Genomic DNA, 17946 nt, shown 5'->3' with positions numbered 1-17946 from the left:
AGACTGGGACAGGGAGTCAGGGGTGGGGAAGAGACAGGACTAGGAGAGGGATGGAGGCAGGTTGGAGGGGATGGAGGCAGAAGAGATCAAGCTTGAGGAGAATGGACAAGAAAATCTGTGCCCCTGGAGCACATCCTCTCCCGTGTCTGGAATGGACTCCAAGATTTCTCAATCTCATCATTCCTCAGTTGTGATACCCACTGGCAAAGTATGTGCCTCATCCTCTTTTAGTTTTGGTGCATATGAAGGATGACAATCTACTACTGCTGTCAGCTCCTCCGTTAGCTGAAGCGGCAGATGATTGCAAGATGAAAGCTGGAAAGTGTGTAGTGAATAAAGCAGAGGATTGCATGAAGAGAAAGAAGGATGTCATGGTTAAGATAATTAAATGTTGCCCTGGAGAACAGGATTCTGTCCCTGCCTCAGCCACAGAGCTCCTGAGTGATGCTAGGAAAGGCACTTAAGCAAACTTTTCACAGGTGGTCACTAATTGTGTGTTCCTGACTTTCTGAGTGCCTAACTTGAATCCTGTTTGCAGAAGTGCTGAGCACTCACAGCTGTAAGTGAAGTCAATGGAAACTGGGCTTTGAACATAGAACATGCTGTGTAATGAAAAATCTAGTCATAGGTATCTCATATTGGGCACTCACAATTAGTGGATTCTTTTTACCTTAATCTCTCTGTTCCAGAGGTCCCCATCACAGGGGTATTTGTCAAGCACTCAGAAATAATTGTGTTAAGTGTCATAGAAAAGCCCATGAGAAAATTAATAATTCTGCCTTTAGAGCAGGGTTTGAATAGTGTGCAGTAAACAAGGCATGAGGCCCACACATTGAACAGTGAGGATAAAATAAAATGTTCAGTGAGCACCATCCATCCTGTGCACTGAATAAAGCAGGGGGGAGGTGTCCGACCGAAAAATAGTGCATGCTCATGTAGTTCAAGACTGTATCAGAATGCATATGTACAAGCCAGTTTGCGCAAGGTTAATCCAGGCAGTTCCTAACTTTGGAGTGCTTGACTTTTCAACCTCAAAAATGTTCTTTTAACATAGTTTTTGTGTGTGTAATTATATATAAAGATGACCACTGGGAAAAGAATGGAAAGCATGACAGGGAAGAAGGCAGAAAAGAAATGGCAAGTTATAAAGAGACTCAAAGGAAGTAGTTACTTGAAAAATATCAAGTAAATGGTAAGCGAGGTAGATAGACTCGAGGTAAATATGAAATGGAAAAGGAAATATTATTAGGAGCTTCTTCTTAACTCCATCCTTCATTAGGATCTCTCCTATCTGTAGAACAGTCACATCAACACCTTCAGCTGCCAGTCAGGCATGCTTATATTTTTTGGAAAAGAAAAGAACAGCAATTCTAGATCCCAAATTACATAATGAGTGAAGAAAAGGAAGTGTTGCTGACTTGGCTTCTGATCCTGGCAGAGTAGGTCTGTCTTACTCAGTTCAGCGTAAGACAGAAGTCGCTGCAGTTCTGTGAAGAATGGAAAAGTTACTGTGGTTAGTGGCACTTGTGAATTCCTTCGCTGTCTGCAGTGGTGAGTAAATGAAAATGCTTTTCATATTCAGAGAAAGTTACTCTGCAAGTGCAGACATGCCTGTATGTGTTAGTTGATTGTTTGTATAGGTATGTTGTTGATGGAAGAATAAAAAATAAAATAGATGTGAAAACCAGAACCTTAGTTTTGCAGCTTATATATTTACAGTTCAGTAATTTTGCATCAATACAACAGGGAGATATTTTTCAGAATGTAACAAACAGTCCATTATTAAGCAATTTATCAGCTCTAATGTACCCAGAATTAGAACAAAATAAGACTGTTCAGGATACAGGGAGAGTTTCTTCCCTGGCATTTTAGTTTCTGAAAAGTTCATTGTATGGCTGGAATATGTTCCTTCTTTTGGAACTTAACAACTTTTCAGAATTGTGCTGGTGGGAGTCGTAGTTACAGTGCTAGCTACAGCTGTACAGACAGCGCCCCTCCACCCAGATTCTATTCTCCATAACTCTGATACTCTAATGTAAACGAGATCAGATTCTGAGCCGTCATTTTATATAGTGCTGCAGTTTCAAACAAAATGTGCTTGCATTTTACCAGTAAATCTGCACTGAATTAGGAAGACCTTGGAAAAAGGATAAGGGGAAAATGTTCAGACTGCTTTGAAAGGTGTGTTTGGAAGTCCAGAGTTCCCTCCATGTTTTAGGAAAGGACGATTGGAAAGGCACCAGACCTGGTTTGTGATGCAAAAGCAGAAGAAGTTTAGATGTATATGAATTCCCATTTAAGTTGCTTTATTGGAGTTCTGTTTTAAACTGAGTTAAAAGTAAGAGGAGGCTTTCAGAAAAGGGAATGCATAAGAGTGAAAAGTAAAAGCTAGACTTTGAGAAAAATTCTGAAGCCATTTGCTAATGAGGTGCAACAGTTCTCAGACAATTTGAGGCAGAAATTTGAATTGCCATCTGATAAACTGGAAGAGTGAACCTAGAATCACGGAACTTGGAGATGAGATGATAAATGTGGCTCCAAATGCAAACCTCCTCATAGTTCTGATCCAATGCTCTGGTTGGGATTCATCTTATAAGACGGCCTTGAACCAAGAAGACCAGATGCAGATCTGGACCTCCCCAAAGTTCAAGGACCTTGGGACCCATTGTCTCTGTTCACAGACCTAGAGCATGAGACCAGAGATTTCAAAGCATTAGTCTAGGGAGCCCTATTATGCCGCTTAGAAGGTAGGGGAATTGGCAAATGAGATGGGGAGAGGGTCTCCAAGAGATTGTCCAACTCTCTTATGGAATGGTCGAGAAAATGAAAATGTTTGAACATTCTAGAAGGTTATGTAGCCCATCCCTCTGACCAGTGGAGGAATGTTCTCTAAAATACATTCTCCAGGTTTTTGTCCAATCCAGTTTTAAATCCCTCCAACAATGGGAATGCCTATCATTTCCCTTGGAAAGCTATAACACAATAAACAGCTTTCACTTGTAGAAAATATTTCCTGTTAGGAAATGTTTCAGGCTCAGTTTTCTTTTGCTCTGTTTATCCCATTACATCTAATTGTCCTTTGGGATATAGTAATCACATCACGCTGCAAAATGCAGCAAACTCTGGGCTGAACCATGGCAGCTGTTTAACAGCACACAGCAACAATAATAAACACACCAGAAAATATGATGTAAAGTTTTAAGTTTCAAGTTAACTTTACCAAAAAAGGAGTGGGTGTGGGGAAAGGCACATAGGTTCCTTAAAATACAGCTAGGTAGGTAGGACAATGCAAGTTTTTTCATAAAAATATGTCCCTCTTTACCAAGAGCCAAAGACCAGGTTACTGTTCTGTAAATCCCTAATATAGACTATTTACTTTCCTTGGAGGTCTTCCAAGTCTGACCCTGTTCAACTCGTACAAGCTGAGGCAATTACACTGCCAGCTGCTACTGAGCATGAATGATGCTGGGCAGTTCCATTCAGCATGTATGTTATATTTCAGCTCTTCCATTCCAACATGATTATTTTCCTTCAGTCTTCCTTAAATCATATTTGTTTTTGCCAGCCAGCTCCCTTCGAGCATAGCTGCTTCATTCTTCATTTCTAAGACAATTTGGGCTTTAAAAATATCTGGAAGTTTCAAAATTCTCCTGGTATATATTTCCCCCTGGTCCAGCTCAGAGCATAAATAAAAGAACAACTCCCAAAACTGTCTCTTCAGATTAGCTCTTCCCAGCTGGAAAAGGTTCCATTTAGAGCTGTTGTGCTCACCACTTCCTGTTTTCAAGTTCTCTGTTTGTATCCAGATAGCTGCAGTGGTTTGTTTGCTTCTTGTCATTTTCTGTGGACAAAGTTTAGAGTATTTTCTTTGCTGTTTTGTTGTTGTTTGTTTGCTTTGTTGTGTTCTGTTTTGGAGACTTTTCATAAAATTGCTGAAAATCAGTGTCAGTGATCTGGCCTTTGTATGACCAGATCTGTATTTCTCCTCTCAATTCCAGGTCTCATTATTGCTTTGTTCAAAGCAAATCTTTGCTGAGTCTCATGCCAGGGCTGTCATCATGGCTGAGGTAGACATAGTTCCCAAAGAATCCATGCCAGTCTTTGCACCTGTCGCAGGCCCCATTATCGCTAATAATATCCCCATGTCTGATCTTGTTCTAGCTGTGAGAGGACCCAGGTCCCACAGCCCAAACTCCGTGAATGCTCGCTGTGATGTCAGTTGGTCTGGGACATCAGTGACCTGTAGGAGTGAGAGGGGACTCCACGATCTGGGATCTGTTCAACCTAGGCCTCTCTGGTCAGACTGCCATGCCAGTCAGCACTTCTTGCCCCTTGCTGGCAATGCTGGGGATGCGGTCACCTAGGATGAGGAGTTGGCAGAGACCCACCAACAACTTTCACATAATGCAGGCCAAAGAACTGTTTAGTTCCAAGAGCTTGATAATAGCTCTCAGTCACCATTGCCCCGGTTTAGATTATAACCAACACTCTCCCTTTTAATCTTGCTTCTGCTCATTGTCCTAGTTTTCCCAATAATTCTCCATAACTGATTCCTAGACATGAGTATTCACAGTCCTCTGTTGCCTGTATTAAAAGGGCAAATCCTTAGCTGTTGAACTTGTAAATCGGTACAGCTCCATTGATCTCAGTGGAGTCATTCATCTCAATAGGGCTACGCAGATTTACACCAGCTGAGAATCTGGTGTGTTGTTTGTTTGCACAACCCAGATGGCGTCTATGCCTTTAATGCCTTAGACTAAGCACTGGACATTAGAATTTTAAAAGGCCAATGCTGAGAGAATGCAAAATACATTCATAGCTATTGTGAAATTCTTATCAACATTTGGAGAAAATTATTACAAGACTCTGGACAATATTTGAGAAACAAATGGAAATACTCTAATGGAAAATGTAAGAGTTGGGAGACTTTCCATCTCTGTTTTCGTCATGTGTGAAGGGGTGGGAGGAGCAGTGGCTAGTCATGCTGTGAAAGTAGGGTGACCAGAGAGCAAGTGTGAAAAATCAGGACAGAGGGTGGGCAGGGGTAATAGGAGCCTATATAAGAAAAAGCCCCGAATATCGGGATTGTTCCTCTAAAATTGGGGCATCTGGACAATCAATGTGAAATGAACCTGCAGGGTAGAGTATCAGGGCACCACATTTTATTCCATGTCCAAGCAGAAAACTAAGGAACTCCTTGGAGCTCAGAGATCCAAAAAAACCCAAACCATTGTACTTTGTGGCTACATATTCAAAGGTATCCCGGGGAAAAGGAACATTCAGCTCTGTTACGTCTCCTTAGCAGAAAGGTATTGAAAATGGGAGAGAGTTCAGGGAAGAGCAACAAAAATAACTAGGGAGCTGGAAGAATTGTTTGGGCTCCTGGGTGCAGTGCTATGACTGACAGACCTGGATTCAGACGGCAATTACAAATAGCATATAAGGTCACTGTTGAGAGTGATTGTCTGTGGCTTCATGGGCTCAGTCTGGGGATACATCCAGCATTGTTTGGTGTTGCTAATATTCTTCTCTCTTTTATTTCCACTCCCATTTCCTGATTCCTGCAGCCATTCTGGAACTGAGTGGCACCCATGACCTTGAAGGGACATGGAAGAGTTCCATCACCTTGCCGTGTGTCTACGGGCCTTCCCGAGACTTTGTGCAGCAAACAGTCGTTTGGACCCTGGACCGAGATCAAAGCTCGGGCACCATATTTCGAAGGGATAGCTCTGGCGATCACATCATGTTGTCACGGTACAGAGAAAGGCTCAGCGTCCCAAAATACAAGCCCGGGGATGTGTCTCTTGAAATTGAGAATCTTGAAATCCCAGACAGTGGACACTACACTTGCAAAGTCACCTGGAGAACCCAAAACAACAGCCTGCTAACAAAGGAGAGAACCACTACAGTTAAGGTTGTTAAAGGTAAGTCCAGTAATAAAACCTTGCATTTATGTAGCATTTGTCAATCAATTACCGGAGCTGGCTGCAAAGCTGGTAGGGATGGGGTTCCATTCCACACAGACTCTCCACATCCACAGGGTTGGGGCCAGTATTTCCCATGGATTCTCAAGCTCCATGCCTCTTCCTCCCTGCACTGGCACTAGCCTCACCCCAATGAGGGGGAAAGAAGCCAGAGGATGGAATTCATGCCTCGGATGGTGCAGTCCCCTGCTACAGTCTCCCACTCCAGAGCATCCCCAGGAAAACTCTGATTGTTGTCGCTGCTCAGTACAGTGGTACACCAGGATTGGAGTCAGGTGTTAGTAGCATGCCAGGTGTACTGCGACTCAGAGGCAAGGCCCAAAGGTGCTTTGGCTTCTAGGCCTTGTAGACACTCACCTTGGTGGGTACTGGGAACCCCTCTGACACATGGTTAAAGTGAAAGGGTATTTGACGAGGGCTGGCACGAAAGGGAAAGTTTGCAAATACTCTGAGGCTTGAACAGTCTAATTCAAAGTGAGGTAACAGCTGTTCTTTTCTCTAAAAAAGACCTGTTAACATATTTAAGGGACTGTTTGCAGTTTTAAAACTCTCTCGTTTCCTGATGTTTTTCCTTTCTTTATCACTTTGTGATCACCTGCTTTATTTCGTAAACTATCTAAAATGCCTATAAAATAATTTTTCTCTAAGAATGTGTAAAAAAACCACTCTAGTTTCTTCTCACCTTAACATGTTAAAACACACACACACAAACAGCCCTAAGGTTCCCCATTAAAAATAATATACTTTTTTTCCAAATGGATGACTGCGCCAAAAACATACTGGACCAAATGTGAGACTGGGGGTCAGGACAGAAACCAAAATAGGGGGCATGGAACCCTGTTGAAATTGTATGGTGGTGATGAATGTTATAGAGCTCTTTGCTGAACCAAATCCCTTTCTCTCTGCCTTTCAGTTGCAGTGACCAAGCCCATCATCAGACCAGGCAATCTGGGATTCACTGTGCCAAAAGGGGCTAGGACAAGCCTGACCTGCTCAGCCAGTGGGTCCCCACCCATCATCTACCGATGGTTCAAGGGAGAGCCGGGAGGAAACGCAACGCGTGTGAGCAATCACGCTGTACTCATGTTTGATTCTCTGCAAACGTCTGACACAGGGAAATACTTCTGTGAAGCAGAAAACAGAGCACTCTCACAAGTCGTACGGCAGAGTGATGCAGTGCAGCTGACTGTGAGGGGTAAGTGCCCAAAACTAGAGCTTGGCTGTCTCTGAGACGCTCCCAGCTGCAGGATGATAATGAGGCAAATGGCTGAGAGAGTTTAAAAAAGGATTAGATATTTATTGTGACACTCACTATGGTAAACCAGCAATGGCTGTCAATCCTCATGCTGTAGGATCACTCAGCTCACTGGCTGGGGTCAGAGAAATGCAATGCACCCTCCTGTGGGATAGCACTGCACAATAAAGTGTGTTATGGGAGGCTTCCAACTTCCCCCTAAAGATTTTGCATTTATCCAATTTGTAAATTGAAGGAGTAGCAGAATCTGATGCATGGTCATTTCTCTTATAGACCTCACAAAACCAGCCACCACAGTTCCCAGCTCTGAGGGTATGGTGCACACCACGGCCAAGGCTGTCTCTGAAAGAGGTGAGGCCTGCTCAGTGCTGAATTGGAAGCAGTTTGGAGACTGGACATGAAATGGTATTTTCATTGTGGCTGTGTGTGAATGATGTAGAGGATGTATAGGAGAGGGTGAGCTGACTGTGACACGTCCACTCATTTGCAGCTAGTTTTTCGCAGATGGTCTGTCAGATGCTGAGGCATGTGACTTGCTGGAAATGATCTCTGTTGCCTTAGGTGACTTCCAGGTCCTCTCTCCCCTGCTCCCTGGGAAATGTGTCCTCATGCTTCTGGGCTACTGGGTTACAGCCTTCATGGGAGGGCAGCCATTCTAACACTTGGGAGGACATGCCCAGGGGAGTTATGGATTTCCTTAGCTTCATGTGATATGGCATAAGGTCATCAGAGGCATTAATCCTGCTCCTATCACACCAATGGTTTTGGGGGGCTCAGTATGCTGTAAAAACAGGCCAAATAACCACTCTGCAGAAGTTCAAAGGTATCACAGTCGTTCCTTCCAGTTCAGAAGGGCCCATTGCCCTGGCAGGTAAATGGGCAGCACTAGCTCTAACGGGTTCGTTTCGCTGCCTTATTAGGCAAATGGGGAAATGTCCTCCAGTCCTGCAGCTGCTTCACTGACCAGAATCAAATTTTTTTCTGATGTTGAATGATTCAGAAACCATTATGATCACCTGAACCTTGCTTGATTTGCAGATCTGAACACAATACCACTAGCAACGGGGAGTGATGTGCAAGGTCCAGAAAAGCATGAAGTAACTAAGGGTAAGGGGACACCCTCTGAGCAGCTGACAGAGAGGTCAAGGAATCGAGCTGCAGGTTCTATGCTGACACCTGGCAGTGGATTTTGTTGGTGGGAAATTAACTGTAGGCAGAAAAAAATCCAGAATTTCACACTCTGCTTCTCTGTGTGCGTAGATGGTCCATTAAATAGCACCTCCTTCCCAACTTCCAGTCCACGTGGGTTTGTCTGAATCCTGATGTTTGCTTCGAGTTTTGGGATTCAAATACTGAAGATCTCAAAGTTAAATTCAGCTGCAACTGTCATGATTTACCTAGTTTTTCAGTGAAACAGTAGATTTCACATAATTTTGAAGCAAAAAGCCAGGGTGTCTCAAAATGTCTGTGAACCTTGATGGATCTTTTGATGAAGTGGGCTGAAACTAGAGTTTTAATGAGGCCCCAAACAAATTGACTCTCATATGGTTTGATGTTTGGACGTGAACATTTTGCACAGCTCTGCTTCTTAGTCAGGAGGGATTCCTTTAGATCTCTGGGTAGAGATGCTGACCATGAACCACAATGGGTCCCTATATGACAGCAAGATGCATGCACAGGAACTCCAGCCATGAGGCAGCAGATTTGACTGAACCATTACCTCTTCTCTGAGCAACTCTGACCCAGCTGGCTGACTGAGTATGAGGAAGGGACACGAACATAAACCATATAGTTACCCAGGTCTCAGTCAGTACATTCAGCTCCCAAAGGAAATGTCCATCATCATGGCTGTGGCTGTTGTTGTTATTAATTACACAGCAGAATTGCTTCCTTGCTTGAAACCTCGGCTTGTGCTGTTTTAATCTAGGCTACCGGGGGACCAGCCTGCCCCTCTATCTCATCATCCTGATTGTTGTGCTCTGTGTGGCTGTGGTGTTTGTTGTCATCGCTGTTGTCTTGTGCAGAAGAAAGACCAAGGAGGGTGAGTGGGGTATGCTGGGGAAGCTCAGGGCTGCTTCTGAGGATTTCTGGGCAGGGTGGGGCAGGTGGGGGCAATATTCTGTCAACAGATACCTGAGGCAGTTTTTAGATCTGCTTTAAAAACCATTAAATGTTTGCTCAAAGCGTTTGACAGAAATTTGGTCTGAGGTCATGGGAGTGATATGTGTGCAGGTGGAGCATGGGATGGAGAATATTATTCTCTTGGATGCATGTGATTTTTCTCCCAAGGATTAGATGTAACTCACTCACTCCAAATAGATAGGGTCTTCCCAGCAGGCCAATAGTCACACTGCACTCCCACCAGCTACTCACTGGCCTAGATTATATGCATGGAAATTCAGTAAGAAGAAATAATATTCTAAGCAGCTTTCCCCCATCTGTCCGGCATATAGACTGGAAGGAATGAGCTGGACCCAAATAAGAATACAGATGCAATACAAAGGAAAATGAGTCACTTCTCATATTTCAACACAAGGGGGCAGGCATGTTCTATCAAGGAAAGGAATGGACAGGGTAATCATAATCTCAGTGCCTGCATAGTCAACTCCAACTTGACCCCACGGCCCACTGGGGACATCAGTTGGCGGCTCCTTCATGGAGCCGTGAGCACGGGCGTGCTCTTGGCGCGGTTCACCCTTCGTCCCGACACCTGCCCCTTTTGCGGCGTGAGGGAGACCCTGGCGCACATTTATCTCGAGTGCGCCAGGCTGCAGCCCCTGTTCCGGCTCCTCCAGAACCTCCTGCTGAAGTTCTGGCTGCACTTCTCCCCGCACTTGTTTTTGTACGCACACCCCATCCGTGGCCCCACAAAATTGTGGGACCCCCTCGTCAACCTCCTCCTAACCCTGGCCAAAATGGCCATCTGCAAGACCAGGGAGAGGAGGTTGGCAGGGGGGGCACTCTGCAACCGTGGGGCCTACTTCCGTTCCTCTGTCCACTCACACATCCGGGCAGAGTTCCTCTGGGCAGCGTCCGCTGGCTCCCTTGACACCTTCCGGGACCAGTGGGCGCTGTCCGGAGTTTTCTGCTCAGTGTTCCATTCTGGTTCCCTCTGTTTGACCTTGTGACCCCCATGCCCCTTCCTGGTTTTTTTTCATTAGTTGTCCCCCATACTCAGTTGTATCCTGGGCTCAGTGACTCCTCTCCTTGGGCTGGGGGAGGGGTCTTTATCCACTCCCTGGATTACAAATCATATACCCTTTTGTAGCCATCTGGCCTGACTTTACCACATATTCCCACCCCCACCCCCCCCCCGCACTCAACACTATGGGGTTGGTCTACTGGGGTCAAACAACAGTGCCTGCCTTTCTAGATTTCCTATGAGCACTGAATTGATGCTACTCTGCTTATCCAGTGCAGGGCTGTGAATGCGTTTCTTGCAGGTGTGTGCCGGTTGTTAGGAAATCAGCATGGTTCCATTCTCTAAAAGCAGCTTCCAGTTGACACCATCTCAGCACATCTCCTACTGACTGTGTGGAAAGAGTAGGTGACTCCTAGTTGAGACCAGCTCAGCCTGGATCCTTCTAGTGAAGGAGGGGAAACTGGTCCCTCTTGCCTCACTTAGTAGAGCCATTACCTACATACAAGGGACCAGAGGTCATGTGCAGGACACAGAGAACTTGAGCACCAGATAACCAGTAAATTCACGTTAGTGTCTGCTCTTGAGCTGGGCAGGCACAATACATCCAGTCCCAATAGCAAGACCTTTTCCATGTTCATTTCAGAAATAGGAATTTCAAAGCCAGATAGTTATAGATAACATATCACTGGTGTGCAGAAATATATTCCAGGGAGGGATAGTGAGATGTAATGGACTGAACACAAGGCTGGGAGGTGAAAACTCCTGGTTTCTAATCCCAGCTCAGCTGTGACTTTCAGCAGGTCACTTAGCCACTTTGTGCCTCCATTTTCCCATCAGTAAAATGGGAATAACAATACTTACTTGCCTAACAGAGTGCTTGAGTGGATTCCTTAATATCTGTGTAGTGCTATGAAAATTTTATACAGTGCTATGTAAGTGTCATATATCACTATTACATCTTCTTCCAGTGATCACATTTTTAAAATAAAACTGATTTGCCCTGTGGAGTAATAAAAATGCAAAATATTCACATTTGTCTTTGATTCTTTTTTTTTCAGATTCTCCATATGAAGTAACATAGTGAGTAAGATTCTTCACTTCATCTGTCATGCTGAGAGAACTTCTGGGGTTGCAATTCTTAAAACTATTTTCCATGTGAAGAATGAATGTCCTTTTTGGTTATAGAGGAGATGGGGTTTGAATATCTTAATGGTATATGTAATTGACAGCATGAGGGATAAAATATTCACATATAGGATAACGATAGAAATGTTGTTTGTGAATACCTAAATTAGAGTTGGAAAAAGACCTATTGGATCCTCTGTTTCTTCACCAAAGAGACCAGTGCAAGATTGTTCTCACTAGTGAATCCCCAGTGTTTTGTCCAGAATCTAAAGAACAGGAATTTCCAGCTCTTCCCTTGGGATGGTATTCAAACTGAATGGATCTCCCTGTTGAGAACCATTTCCTGATGTTCATCCAAAACTGTCCTTTGCTGAACCTTATTACATTACTCATAGATATTTCTTCTGGTACCATCTTAATCCTAAATTTGAATCTTTGTGTCCACTAACACACACACACAAAATAAGCTGCAAATCTTAAGGGCCCTGATGATAAAACAACATGTAATGTGGGAGCTACTTATCCAGATGCCAATGAAGGTGATCATAACAGTATATGTTACAGTTGGTTATGTTGGTATGTTATGTTAGTATTCTGCCAATGAAATTTGTCCAGGTGCTATTCTGCCAGTGAGGTTTGTACAACAGTATGTTAAATTGAGATCTGACTCTGATCAATATTGTTCACTGCATGCTGTTACTTCTCTTCATGAAAAGATGAAAATTCATCTTCATTGAAAAGATGTGGCCAGCCAAAGGCCACTTTGGAGAATTTTATCAGCTGCATTTGGCCCATGAGTTGCAATTTGCCCAGTATTTGTCTATCCTTTATTCTCCAATGGCCAAATTCCCCACCGATGTAGCCCCATTGAGGTCACTATAGTAATACCAGCTAACTTTGGGGCCAAATACGCTGCTGATTGTTTGTGGTTGCATCTTTTTTGTGTGTTACTCTCTCATCATTGTTGCTTGTTTCTTAAAGACAACTTTCACAGCCTCCCAAAATGTCCCTGGATTAGTATCAGGAGTCTTGTTATTCCACAGCTAATATTCCTCTGCCATTTAAAAGCAGAGAACCAGAGCCTGATCTCAATTACCACACTGTAAATCCAGAGTCACTCCATTGAAGTTAGTGGACCCACTCTGGATTTATCCTGCTGTGGCATCAAAGAGATCAGAATCTGGCCCAGGGTGATGATGTTGAGTCTCCCTGAGCTCCTTCCTCCCATTAATGTTGAACTTTTGTTTCAGTTGTAACTCCATGAATGACACGAGAAGACAGACCTGTTCAGCAGTCAATGGCCAGTGCAACCATCAGGAGGCAAAACCCATGGTCGAAAACAACTACGTGACAGAACCTATGAAAGAGAATGACTATGAGACAATAATCATAGGGAAAAACGTTGAATACGAGACACTTGTGAATGCAATGGAATCTGAATATGAACTGGGGGATGTTGAATAGGGAATCAGCAATTCCATGCAAGCAGGAGCGCAGAAGATAGGGCTGCAGAGCTTGAACAGTGACCCTTCAATGAGGGAAACCCTTCTTCCCATATGCCTTCTCCTATGATAAATATTCTAAATGCATTACTTTATTTGTTCAAGGGGAACTGTGTCACCTTCTGCTCCTTCAGCAAATTGAGCTCTGGCCTTCATTGCAGAAACCCTAAGCAAAGCAGTTATCTGATTGGTTTATGCAGTGATTAATTTGTGAGCATCCTGGAGGACAGGGGTCAGGGATAAAGGGGCTACACAAAAGTCTTGAAGCTGCAGCTCAAGGTAAATAGTGGATTGCAACATACCTAGCAAATGATAATGAAAACTATAAAAAGATCTAGAGCAATTAGTACACATTCCCTGGCTAAAAAGTTACTGAATGTTTAGGGCTAGGGAACTTTGTTAAAGGAGAAAATTTCTCTGACTTCCTCCACTACAATTAAATCACCGCTTTTACATCTTATTTGCCCACCAGTCTTCTCCCAGAGATTTGGAATGGAGACGGGGGTGGTAAAGGGACCATGAGGGTATGGTGTTCAGGGTGTGTCCTATTAGAGCTAATTGTTTGCTTGAAGAAGGAATAGCATCTTTCTTTCCTGCCTTTCTTCTCTTGGAAAATCAGAGTTGATGTTAGAGGAAATGCTACAGCTTGACTTTAGTGTGGGGGGAATAGGAACACAATATAATAGGAATGATGCAGAACTTTGTCATCCTGAGTCAGAGCTTAAGGGTAAAGAGAGGCTTGGTCTAGTGATATGAGCAAAGGTTTGGGAACCAGAATCTCCTGAACTTTGATACAGGCTCTGACACTGGCTCACTGTGTGGCCTTTGGCATGTGTCTCAATCTGTCTTCTTCAATTATTCATATGTGTAATGGAGATATTAATACTAACCTATCTCACAAGAATGTTGTGAGGCTTTAAAGTTTGTAAAGTGCCTTGAACATAGCAAGTGCTTGATAAATGCTGAGTATTTTCATATTCTCCTATGGTAAATGCAAAGTGGGTCTCAAGGAGTGTATTGAGTCTTGATTTTGACCACTTTGGCCTTTCATCATCCAATACACTCACATTCTGCTTCCTGCAATTTATTCCCTTTGCTCTCTTGTCTGATGTAACTCTGCAAAGTGATTTGGCATACAGCGCGCACAACACAAAATAAAGGTAGGTTGTGTTTTCACAGTCTGTGGTACCGTCTCAACAAGTTTTCACTAGCCTGCAGCTTGTCTGCCATTGTAGAAACAACTGCAGGATCAGCTGCAGCACAAAAGTGAGGATTACTTTTTCAATCAATAAAAAAGGGGGAAAGTTAATGAACGGAGACCACAGGAAAAAGCTGAGGAAAAAGTAAAATAAAATGGAATTTTTGTTCTCATTTTTTTTTTACTTTTTTCTCATTCCCTGCCCTCCCACCCAGCTTTCCAATGGGAAAAAGAAGTAAAAAAGTGAGAGAGAAACATTATTTACCCTCAAAACAAAACATTTTTAAAAAAGAAAAAACATTTTATTTCCAATTTTTTCATTGGAAAACAAAAAACAAACAACCAACCTGAATGAAAAAATAATGCAAATACTTTTGTTATGGCCAAAAAGACATCTTCCCCTGAGAAAAACTTTGATGGAAAATTTTCAACTATCTGATAAGCCCAAGGTTTATCTCCAGTAACATCCTCCACCTCCTCTCCATGTCAGTTATTCCTCATCTATTCTAAATGGGGTTCCTTCCGTAAGACAAATAGAGGATATTTTACAGGTCAATGGAGGTCATCTCTTTTACTGTAGTAATGCCTGATTTGACTCCTACCTGGGTGCTGGTCTCCATGATCCTGATTTACACCAGTCAGGTAGATAGAACCTGGGTAGGTCTTGAAATCTCAGGGTGTGAGAGGAGAGAAAGGGAAGAAAAGTGGGGGAAGCTGGTTCTGGGACGAAGCTTTATCTTATTTCTCCCTGAAGTAACCTTTCCTTGGGTATGTCTTACATGCCACCAGTCAGGCCACTAGGAGTCACTATTTAACAACACAGCTTCCTTCACCATGAAACTTGAGCAATCGACTCCTTCATCACCCTAATAAAAATGATGTTAAAGGCTGATGCAAGGAATTGGCAGTGAGAGTAGAGAGCTTTTCACTTCCAGGGTTCTAGTTCAAATCCAGCCCTGGGTGGCAGTGGCCAAAAGCTGTCACCGTCTGACAGCATTTCCACAGCCACTGTGAAATAATGAGATTGTCTGGGTCCAGTTCCTAGTGGACAGGAGGGTGGAACATCACAAAATCCACCAACACATATGAAGTGAAGTGGGGACTGGAGGAAAAATACACTGGGAAGCGTTGCATCAACTTAACTAAATTATATGAATGGCGCCCAGATACTAGGGTGATCAGTGCCTTATAAATGAGTACGGTAAATAACTGAATTGATAGTATCAGCAGAGAGACCAAGGAGTGATAGAACACCACCGATTTATCCCTAAAGAAGGTAGGGGGCCCTGTAGGGGGAAGTTTATAATGACATTGCCTGAGCTCGACGTATTGTTGGGCTCAGCAGGTGCCTGCATGAAGCCCAAAAGTAGCTGTTTAATTGGGGGCAGTCACACAGTCCTGTTTCTCAGTCAGACTCTCAGTGGGTATTGCTATGGGGGACAGAAGGGGCAGGTGCCACTATTGCCAGTGGAAAAGGCCTGTTTACGTTGCTTTTGTTATTCAAAGCCTAACTATGTCAAGTAATCACAAGAGACTGTTACCAAACGCCGGTCAAAGTGTCTGAGTGGGATATGGAGTCTTCAGGTCAAAGTGTCTGAAACTTTCTCCTTTGGATCAGCAGCTCAAACACACCTTATGGCTAGAATAAAGACTCCACTTTAATCTGAGTGACTTCTTTCACCTTCAGTCAGTGTACAATGTGTTCCACATTCAGTCCTGAGAACTCTCTGCACCCCAAAGACTCTGTGAGTGAAAAGAGCCATCTGAAAATGTTCTTGGATCCAATTGCCCTATGCCTTGAACCTCAGATGCTGTAACCAAACCATGCCTGAGGAAGTAAGTGGATGGTGATTCGCCAAAGCTGCTCCTTCCTTATGTTTGATTTGCCCTATCCCAGTATTACCAGCCTCAAGCATTGAACAATCATGAGCCAGGTCCCAAATATCAGATTGTCTTATAAACATGAGATTTTAAAAAATAATATATTTTGGGTTACTTTTATGTGTCTTCTACCTTTTGAACTTCTAGGGTTCATGTTTTCAAGGATTCTCTGTGACCTTGAGGACTAGAAATGTACTCTATTTTTAAAAAATGGAAGCTGAGGTTCTCATGCAATCACTTGACTCCAAAAGCTGGAGCTTTAAGAAAGACACCAAATATCATAAGACTCCTGAGAGTTGGTAACACTGTATCCCCAAGAGGCTCACCTATTTACTACATCTGCTTCCAGCTCCTCTGGGTCATCCTTAGTGACACCTTACTGCTTCCCACAATAAACTGGCCCCATTGGTCTGCTTGCTTTCATGCGTTGGCCAATTGGCTGAGAGGACACTTGGGGATACAGAAAGGAGACAAGCTATGGATGGCACTGGTGTGTTGCATCATTACCTAGCAAAGCTTCCTCTGTCCCAGAGCAATCCCTTTCCATCTTGGGCTGCTGCCTTGCCCCACTGCGTGACTGGCAGAAACTTTTCCCCATAAATTCCTCAGCCTGACCATAGACATGACCTTGAAAACAATTAGCTCCCAGTGCAACAGAACCAGAACACCAAAACCAACCTGCCCACCCCCACTTTTGTCACAAACGTATGGAGAATTCAGATCGTTTGTGAACCAGACCCACCCCTGCAGCTGGCCAAACCAGAACCGCAGGTCTGAATCCCCCCTGAGCTTACTGGGGATCTTCCGCTTCTGGTTGGCTTGTGGATCTGGACTGCACAAGTTGGCTGGCTTAACTGTCATTTTTGGGGTATGTACCTAGGCAATGGGCAGTTTTTAAAGGGTTAATAAAGAGTCATGCCTCACCTACTCAAGCAGTGAAGGAGTTAAAAGCTGCAGTAGGGTGGGGCTGCAATCAACTTCAGATGGGTTTGGGGAGGGAGGGAGTGGCTATAAAAGATGATGCAGGGGGCTACTGAGAACTTGTTTGGCTGGATAGCTTGAGTAAAAGGAGGTTTGGAGAAAGGAGTAGAGTCAGTTACTAGCCTGTGATAGTAAAAGATGAGGAAGCTCAGCTCTGAGCTCTGCTAGAGTGGGTAATGAAGTCCTCTGAAGCAAAAGTTCAAACAGAGCTTTCTCTCCACTCTCTTGTGAGGTTCTGTCAGGTGCTGAAACCACAGGGGTAGAGAGTAGATCCTGAGCCTTGTCAAGGAGGTAATTAGGGGGGCTATTTATGATAGGCTTGTGAAAAAGGAACAGGTTTAGTAAGCTCTGGAGAAAGGGCCTTAAGTTATTAGCCTAAAGCAAAGCTCCTGTGCTTGTTTCTTATGGAGAAGCAAGAACACTCCCGCCCCCACCACCACCTTCCCTGCACTGAGAGGCTAGGGCTTGTTTGTTCTAGCCCTTCCTGATAGGTTTATTGTTTTAAATAAACCTGCTGGATCCTTGAGACTGGAGAGATGTTTGAGCCACTTGGCCAGCATCTCACATAGTCTAGCAGTAGCCGGTACTGCCAACCTGAAGCATTCAAAATTCATGGTTGGCTTAAAAAAAAAGGATTTAAAAAAAAAAAAAGTCATTTTGGGTTTTTCGCTACCTTCTAGTTTCTGAGCAGTCAGGGTGCACTCACATCATGTTTACAAGCTTTTCTCCACAACCATAAGGGTAAGGGCTAAAACTTGCTTTTGTTAATGAAAGCAGAATCTCTTGATTCCAAGAGCCGGGGTTCTAAGAAATGGGGTTCAAAGAAAAAGTCATGAACGTTAGCACCGTTGCTTTAGTGTGTAGTGTATAAATGGCCT

General features: G+C 43.7%; 1 protein-coding gene across 2 annotated transcripts; it reads left to right on the top strand.

Moving 5' to 3' along the window:
* The first annotated feature begins 1135 nt into the window (after positions 1 to 1135).
* On the top strand, positions 1136 to 14430 carry LOC137153939 (V-set and immunoglobulin domain-containing protein 4-like). 2 transcript variants are annotated; one of them, XM_067549728.1, is made up of 8 exons: positions 1136 to 1551; positions 5568 to 5924; positions 6898 to 7179; positions 7513 to 7590; positions 8278 to 8346; positions 9167 to 9280; positions 11440 to 11461; positions 12757 to 14430. In XM_067549728.1, the coding sequence occupies exons 1-8, from the start codon at positions 1497 to 1499 to the stop codon at positions 12968 to 12970; spliced, it is 1191 nt and encodes a 396-aa protein (XP_067405829.1). In that variant the 5' UTR covers positions 1136 to 1496; the 3' UTR covers positions 12971 to 14430. The 2 variants fall into 2 exon arrangements, with proteins under 2 accessions (XP_067405829.1, XP_067405830.1); XM_067549729.1 differs by lacking the exon at positions 9167 to 9280.
* Positions 14431 to 17946: the final 3516 nt, after the last annotated feature.

The sequence above is a fragment of the Emydura macquarii genome, unplaced genomic scaffold (assembly GCF_026122565.2).
Source record: "Emydura macquarii macquarii isolate MOO-44397 ecotype Brisbane River unplaced genomic scaffold, CSIRO-AGI_Emac_v2 contig_1253, whole genome shotgun sequence".
Taxonomy (NCBI): Eukaryota; Metazoa; Chordata; order Testudines; family Chelidae; genus Emydura; species Emydura macquarii.
The sequence above is the reverse complement of the archived record's forward strand: the minus strand, read 5'-3'. Positions and strand labels throughout refer to the sequence as shown.

What these genes read in the sequence shown, in the direction of transcription:
- LOC137153939 (XM_067549728.1), top strand. Translation starts at nt 1,497, where the DNA reads ATGGAAAAGTTACTGTGGTTAGTGGCACTTGTGAATTCCTTCGCTGTC. An exon ending in AGTGCAGCTGACTGTGAGGG is followed by an intron (nt 7,180 to 7,512) that starts GTAAGTGCCCAA and finishes TTTCTCTTATAG; the next exon opens with ACCTCACAAAACCAGCCACC. An exon ending in TCTCCATATGAAGTAACATA is followed by an intron (nt 11,462 to 12,756) that starts GTGAGTAAGATT and finishes CTTTTGTTTCAG; the next exon opens with TTGTAACTCCATGAATGACA.